This window comes from Pelmatolapia mariae, linkage group LG16_19, assembly GCF_036321145.2.
Source record: "Pelmatolapia mariae isolate MD_Pm_ZW linkage group LG16_19, Pm_UMD_F_2, whole genome shotgun sequence".
NCBI lineage: Eukaryota > Metazoa > Chordata > Actinopteri > Cichliformes > Cichlidae > Pelmatolapia > Pelmatolapia mariae.
Window position 1 is genome coordinate 63,587,437 of NC_086241.1, and position 15,849 is coordinate 63,603,285.

At 38.3% G+C, this 15,849-nt stretch overlaps 1 protein-coding gene across 1 annotated transcript in view; it reads right to left on the minus strand.

Annotated features, from left to right (window-relative positions):
• Nucleotides 1-9,482, minus strand: part of rock2a (rho-associated, coiled-coil containing protein kinase 2a) — a 42,547-nt gene extending 33,065 nt beyond the window's left edge. The window contains exon 1 of the mRNA XM_063498588.1: nucleotides 8,664-9,482. Coding sequence (XP_063354658.1) covers nucleotides 8,664-8,762 — 99 coding nt within the window. The 5' untranslated portion in view covers nucleotides 8,763-9,482. The remainder of the gene's footprint in view (nucleotides 1-8,663) is intronic.
• Between the last annotated feature and the right edge of the window lie 6,367 nt (nucleotides 9,483-15,849).

Below are 15,849 nucleotides of genomic sequence, written 5' to 3' on the forward strand. Positions count from 1 at the left end.
ATTTGCTTAACTTGTTTTGGACCGTAAACAGGGCGCGAATAGGACACCGGAAACAAAGCTCCCCACAGGAGTTTCCGCACCGGAAGTAGCATATGCTAACGTGCACATAGTCAATTGACCTCTTTAGACTACAAGTTACATTCTAGCTGTGCATAAAGTGTGTTATTCTATACATTTCAAGCACTTAATCTACTACACACCCACAGCCAAACCATACATGTGTTTGGACTGCGGAAGGAAGCAGGGTTCAAATGAGGAGAGTTGCCCGTGCTAACCACTGCACAACCATACCACCCAATCTGGGGCAAATTTAAATTACAAAAAACACACACACACACACACACACACAAAACATAGCACTAAGATGACATCATTAGGCTAGGATTTTGTTTCGATCCTTTGGCATGTCTATGAGTACATTTGTATATAAATATTTTTAGTATTGACACAAACCATTTCAATTATAACTGCCAGCTTCAACACAAACACTCCCGGTCTAAACTCGAGTGCGAACATACGAATGTCCTTGTTTGTGTTTATTAAAGGCAGTGAACTCACTGACAATCTGTAGCTGTTTGGTAATGAGCTGTATAGCTCTATTGTTGCTGCTGGCTACACACAATGCAGGCTGTGTGTTGCTAAGATCAACTGAATAAATGTTGTTTGCTTGTGAAAATGGACACTAATGCGTATCTATGAGTGCCCGAGCCTGTGCATAAGCATGTGTGCATGACAGAAAGTTTGTGTATGTGTGTAGGAGGCTGTGTTTCACCAGCAGGTTGTGATGGAATGATAAGGCTGAGGCCAGATGGATTGGTTGTGCGTTATGCGTGGGAGCCTCCTGTTCTCTTCTCTGCTCTTCTCACTCACACCCTCAGTTGAAACTAAAAATATACCAAGACTCAGGTATTAAACTCCTCAATGCTCGCGCCACCGGGGGAAGATTTTGCACAGCATGACAACAAAGTCAACAACAGGATTGTTGCCGTCACTGTTAACCACAGAGTCATTTGCATAACTGAGTTCATGACCTTTACAGTTTTGATCGGTGTGGGAACTGAAAGTTCTTCAAAAGTTAAGTCTTCCTGCAGAGCAGTAAGATCCAAAAACTATGCAGGAAGGTCACAGAACCTGAGTGCTGCATTATAACCAAATCCTACTTTAAGTTAAAATATCAACCACAGTCTTTATGTCTAGACGAAAACAGCAAAGAGATTAAGGGGAAATCTCTGTGTGCATACATGAGAACCCTATACCACCGTAAACACATCAATATCTCAGATTTCAGCTTTGCTTCTAGTCCAAATGTCATATTAAGGAGAAGTCTGGTTTATTTCAACCTGGCAGACTTCTAAATATTGTGTCTGGAAGAGTCATGTTAACTTTATATTCTCTGTTGTGGCGACTGAGGGAAATGTGGACTCAAAAAATATGAGAAAACTGGCATGCTGGCCCAATCACTACCAGCGTCTTTTGTTATGTGTGTGTGAGGCTGACTGAGTGTGGCCATAGTGTCAAAGTCCTTCCAATTCTGGTTTAGAGTAGGCTCAAAGTCCACAGAAGAAGAGCCAAATCACAGGGATGATGAGACAGGGAAGACAAAAACGCAGGAAAACAACACAAAGTTCCTGTAACACAACACAACTCAGGAAACTAGTAGTGTTTCCTGCCCTCATGTTTGATGCAAAGAGGGGGGTCATTCCAATGCCACGATTGGAAAATCTCCATGTAAATTTTGAGAAAGTCAATTCTTGTGCTTGCATTCTTCCTCATTCTAAAATTTCTTCTCACATCCCTGTTGGACAGCTCCTGACTCATATCTTGTTCCATTTGTCTGAGGCATTATATAACATGAAATCAAGGTGCTGAGAATTAGGTGTTTATTAATGTGTGGGTATTTTAATGTGTGGACTTTGATTTTTGTTCAGTTAGTAATTAATTTTTTACAGCTGGCTAAGGAAAAGCAAAATGAACACTCGAGATTTATCAGAATTTATTTAAGTAATGTAACACAAAGTATAAGTGTTTGCATGAACTGCCTGCAAGTAGTTACAGAAAAACAGGTGATGGCTGTCCAAGATTAGCTCTAATCTTTTCGACTTGAGAGCAGCCGCTTCACTAGAGATTTTCTCAAAAATGTGTCCAACAAACTGTAACACTGAAAAACAAGAGCAGGGGCACAAATGTGATCATTAATTAGCTACAGCACTGTGGGCAAAGATCCATCTTTACATATGATCTGGCATCAACTGCAAAGAACATATTATATATAGTCATAGACTTCTGATGTTAAGGGAAATGACTGTGTCACTTTTCATCAACTCTCCGTTGTAATATTTCTTGCACTAATGTTGCAATTTAGCTTAAAAACACAGTCTGACTCAACCCATTGCCTGCTTTGATGAACCGCTGTTTACTGTGGTTTCAAAATGGTCACACTGGGCATATCATATCTGAATTGCAAGTGAAAAAAATAACTGTTTGATATTTTATATGGGACACCACATAGGCAAAAAGCAATACACCTGTGATAGGCCAACACTGAGAAGTGAACATCAATACACAGATGTATAAAGTAAAGTTGTATTCAAAATACATCCTGTGCAACACAAAACAATAATAATTTTTCCAAAATCTTAACTTGCTGCCAAATATAGAGCAACCCATTGAGTGTCCAATGTATAGGAAACAGCAAATGAGGAAACAAGGAGGTTCATTTTGGACAAAAGTTCATTCTTGGCCAGGTTGGGTAACTTCCTGGGGTTCTCAGAGTGTAGCTGACAGGAAACCATCTGTCTGACACGTAAATCTTTAACAACCAGCATCATATTACTTTAATCACCAAAATTAAAGAGATGCAACATGTCAATTAGTTAGCTTTATTAGTGTAAAAAAGGCAGGTGTTGGTTTTTGCCCTTATTTTGCTTTTGTGCTAAGCTACTATCTATGGTATTAATGATCTCTGCAGGTAAACATGCAACATCGCCAACCAGCCAAACATCCCTGTTGTAATGCAAGACATACACATTATGATTAAGTAGAGGACCCCTCTACACCCCGATTTGCGCCTGCAGACATCCCACGGTGGCAGCAAGCCAGCAGAGACCAGAGTGTGTCCTTGCAAGATGAGCTTTGCGGTTAAAAACCATGCCTAACAATCACTACTCGACCCAGTTCTCTACATCAATATTTGTTCTACTCCTGAGTTATTTTTTAAGTTTATGGAAATCCCCTGTAAAGGCATATGCTTTTAAGTTCAGCAACTACATGATGTTTTCTAAGCCAATGAATAACTGGGTTAAATAATCAGAATTAAAATACTGACCTAAATAAATAAATTAAAAAAATTTCCCCTTCTCTTTTTCTTTCTTACAGGCCTTAAGTGTTTTTTTTATTTACAAAAAAGCCTCTGGTGGGCCATGTATGGCTTTAATAAACAAGGAAAACCCTTATCATGTTTCCTAGTTCTGACCACTAAAGGAGACCAGGAGCTGCATAACTGAAGTGAAGGATGACATTTTGAGACTACTGAGGGTTTGCACACCCGGAAGACGCCGGGTCTTCTTCACTGGAGTGGAGCAAAAAACCAAAAAAAGACCATGGAGAGGCCCGGCCGACTCACCAGAGGTGGTGTGGAGCAGAGAGACTGGCTTGTTTTGAAGGAAAAAAAATTGGCTGGGGCCACCATCCCCAGTGCCTTATAAGGCAGTGTTTCTATCCAGCTAGCACACTGAAGCCGGGTCTGGTCTGCTGCTGCTGCTGCTGCTGTTTGCCTGAGAGCAACTCAACTACACTCCAGAGAAGAAGCCAAAACTCAGGTTGACAAAGAGGGGATTTCATTTATCCCAATAGCTACAGAGGAAGAAAGTCTAGTGTAGGTGAGAAGTGGAGTGACAATAAGTTAAAGGGGAGGGAAAGAAAGAAAAAAGCTGAAGAAAATGTGAGATGGGAGATGCTCAATGAGAAGAAAAAAAATTAATGGAAAAAAACAAAACAAAATGAAGCATATACGAGTAGGAATAGGGAGAGAAAAAAGGGCGTGAATAACCAGTACTAAGCAAAAGAGACAGCATATGTATTAAAAGGCTTTCCCAACTAATGCTGAATAAAAAGAGCATCACTCCAAATGATCTTAAAAGAAATGGACAGGGATTGGCCCCCAGAGATAAACTGGAAGGCATCATACAAGCTTTTAGCTCTATTTCCCATATCATTCACACATAAGTGCTGTGCATTAAGTTATCTGCACGCCCTGGGCCTGCAAAAGTATGAAAACACAGTTAACATACCTGCAGTGTGTTTAACAAGCCTGAGGGGAGGGGCTGAGAGAAAAGTAGGGCCAGGGAAAAGAGATAAGGCTAGAAAGCGAAAGGGGAAAGTGCAGGCAGGACAGAAGTCTATGGAACTTTGAGCCCCATGTATGGCTGCCAACTATTTACTCAGTGAGGTCATTTCCTTTAGGACAGCAGAAACTTGAGTGATTTGCAAATAACCTGTCCATATTTTAGTTTTGTCTTTTTCTTTAATTCCAGAAAAGGCCTCATCTTGTGCTTGCTCCTTAACAATCACTGCCTGCACTTGGAGCTGCCAAGTTAAGTCCTGCACTTCAGTCAGCAGTAGTGTGCTGCCAAATAACGATCCCTACCGTTTGCACAAGGGGAAGGTTGCTGAGACTTAAGGTTACGCTTGATCGAGTGCTGATAGAGGCAATATAGTGATCTACAGTTTATATAATCACAGAGTGGGGCAGCATTAACGCATCATTTAAGTATTATTTTTTCCCCTGGCTGTTCTGTGGGTGGATTTACAGATAGCAGCACCTATGCTCCCTCCCATCACAAGAGTTGAAGATTGACTAAGGAAGGTGACTGAGTTTCCCTGACAGATGCTGCACATTCCTCCACGTCAGTTTTCCTTATCCTAAGGGAAGCCTGCCCACTGCTCCTTAAATGCATTACCTTCATGATCACTTAAAAAACAAAAGAAAAGGAAAAAAAAAAGCACAAACCTGAAATTAATTACCGAGTTTCCTTCACTAAGCTGTTAGTGAGAAGAATAAATAAAGGGTCCACACAATGTGGCTCCCTCTGGTACCGTTGCCATGCCACAATAACAGGGGATTTGTGATTCATTATTTACCAAATATGAGCCTGTGAGCAATTATCTAGGCACTTTAAGTATGCATGTTTTTCCTTCACCTGCAAACCCCCCCCCACAACCCAAACAAAAACAAGATATATCTTAGCATTTACTGTTTGTGTGCATGCATGTCTGAATCCCACACCGTGCAGCAAAACTTCTTGATCCCAGCGACAGCACCGAGGCTGCTAAAAATGGAAAACCGCAGCCTGTTCTCTCCTACGCATGCTTCCCACTCAACTTTTGTCTCAAACACTCAACACCTCTCTCTCCCCAGCTCATGTGCAGGAAGTAAACATCACCGGTGGTCAAGTTATACCGAATTCTTCTTCTTTTTTTTTAGAAGAGGGAACAGACCAGGATTGCCTCAAGTTGTATGGAGGGGGGCAAGAGAAACCCAGGGGAAGGGATGTATGGGAAAGGGGGGGTGGGCTGAGTCAGAAGGGGCCCATTAAAAGGGGTGAGGTGATGCTTTTTAAGATAGAGCTGACAGTGTGTTTGCACTCTGTCACATCCAGTTAGGGGCCCCAGAAATTCAAACACCACCCTGTAACTTTAAAGCTAAAGTAGGCAACATCACATAATGTTGGCTTAAAGTTACAGTTAATAGGTCTGAAAATAGCTTGGGATTCCAGCTTTCCTAGGGTCCAGAAAATAACCGAGATCTAAATTTATTTTGGGAGAACAGAGTTGATCTAAATTGTCGGAAGACCTCTTTTCCCATTTAAGCTCAAAGTCGTGATATACACTGGTGTAATGGAAGGATTTTTCCACTGCCTTATGCAACGTTAGGTGTCACAAAACTCAAAGACAGACACATTTAAACAGTTTCAATTCTAATACATCAGTCCTTTGCCAAGTAAGAAAGCAAGAGTTATTTGATTGTTTCAATAGCAATAATTGCAAACGCTATCCTTATTTGGCTCAACATCCATTACTTCTGGGCCATCGTCCATACCCTGACAATCACTAAACTGCTAAAGAAATCACCAGATGTGGGTGGTTAATGAAAGGTCTGCAATCAGGCAAGTCCATCGTCTGTTGGTCCAAAAAAAAAATAAAAAAAAATCTTTAAATTGTAAGTCACATAAGCGGCTGTACAAACAGGTCTGATTCAGGCCCACACAGGGTAAACACAGGGACCTGAGACATCGTTCACAATCTCATAACTTCTGACCACTTTACCTCTAAGGAAAAAAATTCAGGGAATGCACCGTCTCACTCCCCTCTCCTGAGGAAAGCAAAATAGAAATGGTTGCCAGGCTGTATGTGAATAAGAACCAGCGTGTTGATGTAACAGCACACGGACAACCAGATTAAACAAAGATTACTGGTATGATTTTTTTTTAAGGGAAGATAAACAAGAGTATGCAGATGCTACTGTGCTGATATTACACAGCATGTTCAAATTTCCTTTTTTTATTGTTAGTTATGTGGAATCTGCGGTGTGAACTTCTTCTGGCTTCTGAAGTGGGGTGTGCTGGGAAAACTTCGAGAACCAATAGATCAATGGCCGAACTGGAACATCGCCCCAGATCGCTCAACAAAAAGGCACTGACATTTATACCACAAGGGTTTTGGATTATCACAGAAAATAAGCTCTGTGGCAAATTGAAAGTTTATGATATTTACATTTTTCTTTTCTTCAAATGGAAAAATCTCCATAAACTTGCACCAATATGACCACCACGAAGCAACTGTGTTTGCTGTGATGGCATTGAAATCCAAAAACAACTTACGTGGTCTTAGTCAGCCACTTCCTCTTGTGGTGCCACTTTGGCACTTATTAAAAGAACAAAGCTAAAGCAAATAAAGAAGTAGTCACCCAACTTGAAGAAAAAGAAAAAGCTTGCAAGGGGAAAAAGGGGATCAGACAAATGACACATTATTAGAAATGAACAGGGAGACTTTTGCAGATATCACCTGAGGGAGATATTAAACCACAAATACCCAAATCAGTTGGCATTAAATGGTGGTTACCCTGCCAGCTCCCAAGTGGTCAAAGTCCGAGAAAAGTCTGATTATCCCAAAGAGAAAACAGCAAGCGAGTGTTTGTCATGGTCAAACTACACAGATTATTTCCAGCAGTAAGAACACATCTGGCTTGGACAATCTCCCATTGTTTGCTACATCTGAGAAAAACCTCTTTTGGACAATGACCAGACATGACTCTTCCCATGCTACATTCATGTATGTATAAACACACACAGAGGCTATGTTAAATTTGAGGCCAATATTCAAATGGAGGGGTAAGATAGCTGTCAGAGAAAGACAAACAGATGATAGATTTTACATGCCTCTCAATTCTAATCAAACGCAATGCTGTATGTAAGCACCAGAGCGTACTAAAATCCCACCCTACAAAACAGAAATATTCAAATCAAAATGATCTCCAGTCAGAATCTAATAGCAGCCGCAGACAGTACAATAAACTAAACACATACTCACTGTTTTAACTCTTTAAAGTTAGTTTTTCTCCTTCAGCTACAAAGATATCATGAAACTAATCTTCAATGATTTTCATCATTACTACTACTACTACTACTACTACTACTAAGGGGCAAAACTCCAGTTTCCAGAAGACTATCTTAATTAACTGTAAAATTAATTAATTAAATTAATGAATTAAACTGGTGGGCAAATATAGAGAACCAATTTAGGCAATATCCAGAAACAAAAAAAGTAAGCCATTATCACATTGTTCGTGACACTGACATGATATAAACTAACACTTCCAATAACTTATATATTTGTTTTCCTTAATACTATTGCTCGTTTATTATCTTGTCACTTATTTATAATTGGGAGGTCAAAGGGGAAAAACAAATGGAAGATAAATACAATTTAAATAATAATTAAGTGGAACTTTAGATAAAATCTACACATTTACCTGAGGGGTTGAAACAGTAGGAGATACGCAGTTTTACAACTTCATACTGATTGTTTTCTTCTCATTAAAATAGATAAATGTTAGGTGGTGCAGGAGTATGAGACAAATTTTCCTATTTTCTTCTAATTTAATTTTTAATTGAATTCTAAACAATGTTATTATATATATATTTTCTGATATTAATTGCTGCCAATATGGTTTATTGGATTTTTGGCAGACTGGGTCCTCCATAGACAACATCCTATTTACAAACCAGTGTAGGAAGACTGCAATGGTTCTGTGGTTACATCTGGGACTGATAGGACTACAGTGGCTTGGTTGGCCCATATGTTATCTAAAAATATTAGTCTCCATGAAAACACCCAGGGGGGCTATCTCAAGTAGTTAATCCTAATCTGTAGACAGGCCTCGAGGAGCCCCAAACTGCTCTGTCTGCACCCAGACTTAACTATTAATCAGGCCTGTCTACAGTGTCTTCACCAGGCGATAACACTTAAATCATAAACTGCACCGTTTTAACATGAAAAGGTGTTTAAATGCAATTAGCTCACCTGAGGGCGTGCATGCGTGCCTAGCCATTCAGCGAACAGACAACATCATTAATAACCTATGAAGTGGATCCCACTTGACTCACCAGTAAACTTTCCAGGTTTATGGCAGATCTGGGGTCTCTGATCATGTCCTCCAGCTTCTTCAGCCGGGTTTCCATCCTCCTCTCGGCGCCCAGCGACATGACTGCGCCGTCGTTGGTGGTTAAAAGTTGGGTTTGAAAAACTAATGAAGAGGCTTTTCCAAACTGTTTGAGTTTACATGTGAACCCTCTTTGTTCCTGGCTAATGGCCGCAGGCCTGGCGGAGCAGCCTTTGGGCTCCCAGCCCACCCAAATCGCTTCCAACAGGAATGGTGTGCACAACGAGGAGAAAATATTCCCAAAGCTTCCAAAAACATAAAACTTGCCAAGTGAGAGGGGGCCGTCAGTTAGCAAACCCGCCCGGCTTTAAGCTAGGAATGACGACTTGAACTATCACCTCTCGTTAAGTGGAAGATGCATTTTTTAAACTTGCGATAAAGTTTGAATTTACCAGCAACAGGCAGCAAAGCAGGGCGTTTTCTTTGCCCCCTTTTTACTCCCCTTTCCTTCTGGGTTTCGACCGCTTGGATTTTTTATTTTTTTCTTCCTGGACTTGCTATCTTTAGGAGGGAAAAAATCCGCTTCGTTTCACCCCATTCAACAACGCTTTAGCCCGTTAGAAGTGGAGTTTATCCTCGGTGCTGCCACAAATCCTCCGAAGGGGTAATAACGTCTGTTCTCCCGCGCTGAATTTTTAATAAGCACTCGCTCGCCTCTTCCTGGATTTCTTCTCGCATTTTCGCATTTGTCCTCCTCGCTTCAAGACGTGGACGCCAAAAAAATAAGTTTCACTCGCAGACAAACTCGTCCAGCAGCTGAATTCCTCACCATACACTCACATCTACACACCAACACACACACACACACGGAGGCTGTACTCTCACACTCTCCGCCCCCTGACATCAACACACACACCGAGGACTCTATTACCCATAATCCATCAGTCCTGCCCTCCAACCTGGATATCGCTTGAGATAAATTTCTCGTGTAATATTTTAATATCAAAAACTTTAACTCTTTTTCTTAGTAGGTCAAAAATATCCATTCTTTGTGTAGTTCATAACTGTAATAAGTTTATATTTTTAACAATAAGTACGAGCAAGACAACCACAAAGATGATCAAAAGAAAGTACACTCTTTTCAAATTTTAAGGTTTTATAAAATAAAAATAACTAGCTCATCTGAGATCTTAGAATTTGGCAATACAGCTTCAGATGAACTGGAAAATATGACATATTACACCTTGTCTTAATTTATTTAGCACAAAATAAGCTGAAACACAATACAATATACTACTTAGGGGAATTCCTAGTGCTGTCACAGAAGCTGTCTTTGCAAAGAGTGAATAAGATAAGATGACAAATTAATTTTTAAAGTAACACCGTTAGTTGGCATAACAAAAAGATATTAAAAATAATTAGATGCCTGATGCCGATAATCAAATCCACTTGATTATTTTGAGCACCTCTATAAAAGCAGAAGTTTTAGCAGTTTGCTTGTCTGCACCATTCAGGTGTGTGTAAACACAATGTCAAAGAGATACAACATCTGCACAGGTCTTAGAAAAGCAGTTGCTGCTGCTCATCATTCTGGGCACGGTTATCTGGCTATTTCCCAGAAATTTAAAGTCCATCATTCTACAGTGACAAAGACAGTCTTCCCAGGAGTGGATGTCCCAGCAAATTCACCCCAAGGTCAGAGCATGCACATCTCAAAGAAATTACACAAGCGCTACATCTTGGACTCTGCGGGACTCAGTTACCATGTTAAATGTTAAAGTTGACAACACAATTATAAAAACACTGAATAAATGTGCCTTGTTTGCAGAGTTGCTCATGAACAAATCACAAGACCTCTGGAACAATGTCCTTTGGACAGACAAGACCAAAGTGGAGATGTTTGGCCATAATGCACAAACACCTCATACCAACTGTCAGCATGGTGGTGGAGAGCTTGTGATTTGGGCTTGTTTTGCAGCCACAGAATCTGGGCACTTTGCCATGAGTCAACCATGATCTCCTCTGTATAGAGTCAAATGTGAGGCCTGACAGCTAAATTTTAGCTTAAACTGTGTCAATGATCCCAAGCACACGAGCAAATCTACAAGAGAGTGACTGACCACAAAAAGAATGAAGGTGTTGCAATGGCCCAGTCAAAGTCCAGACCACAGCCTGACCGAAATGCTGAAGTGGAGCCTTAAGAGAGCTGTGACTAAACAAAGCTCAGTGAACTGAAACAAAAATGTAAAGAGTGACCAAAATTTCTCCACAATGATGTGAGATTGACCCTAAACATGCTTCTACGAGCTATTGAATCATGGGGTGTACTTAGTTTAGTCACACACTGCTTATGCAATTTGGCAGAGCTTTACTTAAATAAAGATGCTGTGTAATATAATATAAAAACACAGATAAATAATAAATATTGGTAAAAAGAAAGTATACCCTTAAAATTCAACGGGACCTAAAAAGCGTAGTCCTTACCAGGTATTAAAATCCCCCCCCATAAAGTATTACTTAATTTTCCTGCCTTTTGCTCCTGTTCCATCTTTTGCCATACCATCAAAAAAAGAATACACACACACACACACACACACACACACACATATATATATATATATATATATATATATATATATATATATATATATATATATATATATATATATATATATATATATATATATATATATATACGAAATGCTCAAATGTCTCAGTTTGAACATTTCCATGTTTCACGTTTTCTATTGTGACTAAAATCTGGGTTATGAGATTTGCAAATCATTGCATTCAATTTGTATACACATTTTAGACACTGTCTTTTTTTTGGAACTGGGTTTACAACTTGTGGGATGTAATACCAAAAACAGCACATCTAATTAGAGTTTAACTTTAAAAAGCACTTGAATAGATTATTTATAGCAGAATTAATTTGATGATCAGTTTTTCAATATCAGTTATTATAATGAATCTGAGAGTTTGCATTATTATATTTAAAGAAATAAAGAGGCAATCGAACCACCGATGTACCTTCACCTTGCTCAAACTAAATGTCAAAATAAAGTTTTTTCCACTCTCTTTTGCGTGTGTATGTGTGCAATTTCCTTGGAAAATCCCATACAGTACCAGTAGCAGGAAGTAATGCTTTTTAGACTTTCTTTATTTGGAACAGTCAGTTTGCATGAGAGTGTCACAGACAGGCGAGCAGATAAACACACAAGCGCCACCTACAGAAACAGGAATGTTTCTTGGAAACAGCACTCATACCAGCAGATTTATTGTCTGTTTGACAGGGGATGTCTGGGAAATGCAGTCCAAAATAACAGCGACAATACAGGCTGAAAATGATCTACTTCTTGTTTTTATAAGCTTGTCTCATCACTCACAGTAAAGCACTAGGCTAAGATGTGCCATGCTGAGACCCTTGTGCTTCTTTGTAAATGTTATTGAATCATAACTCCATGCCGTTTCACTTGTACTAAACATAGATCTCAGTTATTTTGACCACATTTTAAGTGGCTCACACTCACCTGAATATGACAGTCATAAACACACAGGCAGTTTTTAGTTGATATAGGTGGTGTTTATGTGTAAAGGTGGTGACTATTTAAGGATATTTCGAGTAATGTTATAAATTGAATAAGAATTACCACTTACTGTTATTTTGATGATAGGATGTGAGAGACATGATGCACACTAAACTGAAATACTCCCAAAGCAGCAATCAGACGTAAGCTGCATTCAAGCTGGCTGTACTCATCTCTGAGAGGATTCTCAGTAAATTTCACACTAGCAAATGTATTCATCAGGGCAGAATTGAACTCGAAACCTGGGATTCAGGAAAATTACAATTAAAGATGTGCATGGAGTGAAATTAGTCTCAAAAGGTAGATAGTTGTGTACAGTGATTTGTCTGTAAATTCTGAATTCTCACAAATGTGTGCTCAAAACCACACACAAATCCAAAGCAATTTGCAAACAGATTTTACAAACATGCATATCAAAACTGGAATAAAAAGTGACAATTTACACACACATTTTCACATTTAGCTTCACATATCTAATCATCTTTGCTTTCAAAAGGCAAACAAAAGTCTAAAAAGATATGAGTGACGTTCTTTTCGCTCACTCAAGAATTGTTAACGCATACATAAATGCCCTTAAATGCACAGATCACGTAACATGCCATATGATGCTCATCTGCAAACATTCTGAGGCTAATTTCACTACATATATGCATAGTTGTTACATGAATGTGTACATAGCTATGTGGAAATAGCTATCAAATGAGCTTTGTTATCAGCTTTGTGGGTTGGCTAGACTTTACCTGTGGTTGCTAGGATTACCTCTTTGTTTTGCAGCTGCATCATCTTAATAAAGAGCTTTAAATTCCTAGGAACTGGGCACTGTCAGTTTGTGTTATATCCTTGTTTACAGCGGAAACTTTAACTGGCAGCATGAGAAACAAAGGCGCTTTTAATGACATTAAAAATGACTTAGCGCCAGTCCCGTGTCCCCAAACAGTTTGACAGTGTGCTGCCCGAGAATGAAGCAGCTAAATGTTTTTATTTTTTTATTTACACACATTTATTTCTTGTTGTCACAGGTCAAAAAAAGTTTACTAAAGCATGACGGTCTATTGATACAGGACAGCGGTTAGTATATTTATTATTACACAAATAAGATAACTTGGAGTGGAGTTATGATGCTCAAATTATCCTCAGTTGCATTATTTGGACTATGACAAAAATATTCCCCTTGCCACTGAAGTAGGTGTAGACTTCAGTGACAATGCAATTTCCAACTGGCTAAGAAGTAAACACTACATAAAAATGATCACACAACACAGGTCACTTGTTTTAAAGAAACAGTTCACTTAGTCATTGATGTAAACAGGTGCTTTAATTACACTTAAAGAGTTTACTTCTCAAAGACACAAAAGTGGCCTAGTATCAGCATAACTGTTTACTTGTTACACAAACTCCGCCAAGCAAACACAGAACAGGACGGATGTCATAAAAATTGCAGAACTAGGACCAAAGTGCAGACTCAAAGACAGAAGGAAAAATAAAAAAGCAAGCCTTTATTTTGGCTGATTCAAAGTCAGAACACAAAAGTCCACAGGCAAAAGGCAAACTGAATCCAAAGCAGGGAGGGAACACACTGGGAGGTTAAACAGACCCTGAGAGGAAGGCGGAGGGGAAGATACCACTATTTATATATGAAAAGGAACAGCACACAGGAGGGTAACAAGACACAGATGATAAGAATCAAGGACAATGAGACAGCAAAAATGACACACAAAACACAGAAGATGACTATAAAGGCTAACAAAGTTAAACAGGAACATGAATAAACACGACATCGGGGAGAAAAGACAGAGGAGGATGAGATAGGAAACACTAAAGATACAAAATAAACTAACATAAACTAGAACTATGAATTAAAGGCTCAACATATCTGTAAATAATGAACAAAGAATCAAACAGAGAACATCTTAAATAAACAATTCAGTAACCCAAAACTCATACACAGTGATATAATATTTATATTATATTGATATCACAACTGTGTTTCTACATTCATTTTATATGAGTGCTTGTTGTTTGTTGTATATTTGCTGCTATGACAACTCAACTTCCCTCTGGGATTATTGAAGTTTCTCTGATATGATTAGATGTTAAAGTCACCGGGTGGCTGAAATTTGTGTCTTCATTGCCATAAATTAAGATATTTCCACCATGAAATGTAGAAAAAAACAAAATGGGTGCTTAAAATTTCACCCAAAAGCAAAATTTTGGAGACGACATACTTACTACATCCCCACTTTATTTGTGCCCCCCAGTTATTAAATGAATATAGACAGTTATATAAATAATATTTTAGCTGTAATCATTACATAAGTGATGAGAATAATATAAGTATAACAATGTATTGTCTATAACAAAAATATCATTTTATATGGGGTGTTCATGTTATTTTGTCCAGGGGATGATAAGCAATGCCCAATCACTAAGCAAAAAACAGATAACACAAAAACTACAATTGTTAATATTATGATACATTTTAAAATTCTTGTCACTGCTTGTTTACTTTTACTTCTATGGGAAAATCAAACTTTTTATTTTTCTATTTATTTTATTCAATTTTATTGTACCTCCGGGCCTAGTGAGTCAGTCATTACTTACAGAAACCATAAGATGGAGCTAGAGACCACTGAATCTACATTTCACAAGCACATCAGCAGCATCAGGAAGCCAGACTGATTTAAAAGACATAAAGAAACCACTTAAAAACAATTGGAGTATTTAGAAAATCTGTATATTTCTTTAACATATAATATCACATGTGCAGAGTTTAGGAAGCAACACTTTATCTTTTATGAATAGATGTCATAATTATCATTACTAAAGAATCATCTGTTAGATAATTGCCTGTAAGTTCTATTTACTGAACTAATTCTTGTTGCACGCTCCTTTTTTAAAATCAACCATATACTGCTCATGTATATTTAAATACTATAACCAAGGCCTAGCTATTTATGAATGATTCAGAGTTCTAAAATGTGGTTAAACTCTTTATTGCTTTTGCATTAATTATTCAAAACAGTTTAGCATGACTGCCAGTATAATTATATCTGACTGGTATGACCTATGACATTCCTGTTTTTTAATGGGGGGAAAAGAAGAGAGAGAGACAGAGCTTACATCATGTCCATAAAGAGCAATAATTACTCAAAGTAATACTAATCTTTCTTTATGTATAATTGAAGGCCATAAAAAACAAAGAAGATGAATTAGTCATTACATTTGCACAAGATTCATTTCTTTTGGCTTTTTAAACCTTTTGTTTCCCCACCAAAGTTTATCTTCAGGTTGTACTGATTAAAAAAAGCTTTCAATGAAAAATATGAAACTTTTAAAATTCACCTGCAACTCAGTTCATGTTGCTATGTATATGAATAATAGCTAAATTCATATGTTTCAGTGGTGGTTTGGGACATTCTATAAGAAAAGTCATATAGTGGATGTTCTGCTAATTAATGTTCCACTCATGCAGATTTTATGGTTTAATATTGGCTATTATAAATATACAAAAACAAGTTGCAACTCATCAAAGTGAATATCTAATCAGCCAATCATGTGACACCCACCCAGTGCTTTTAGATATGTAAACTTTGTCAACACGAC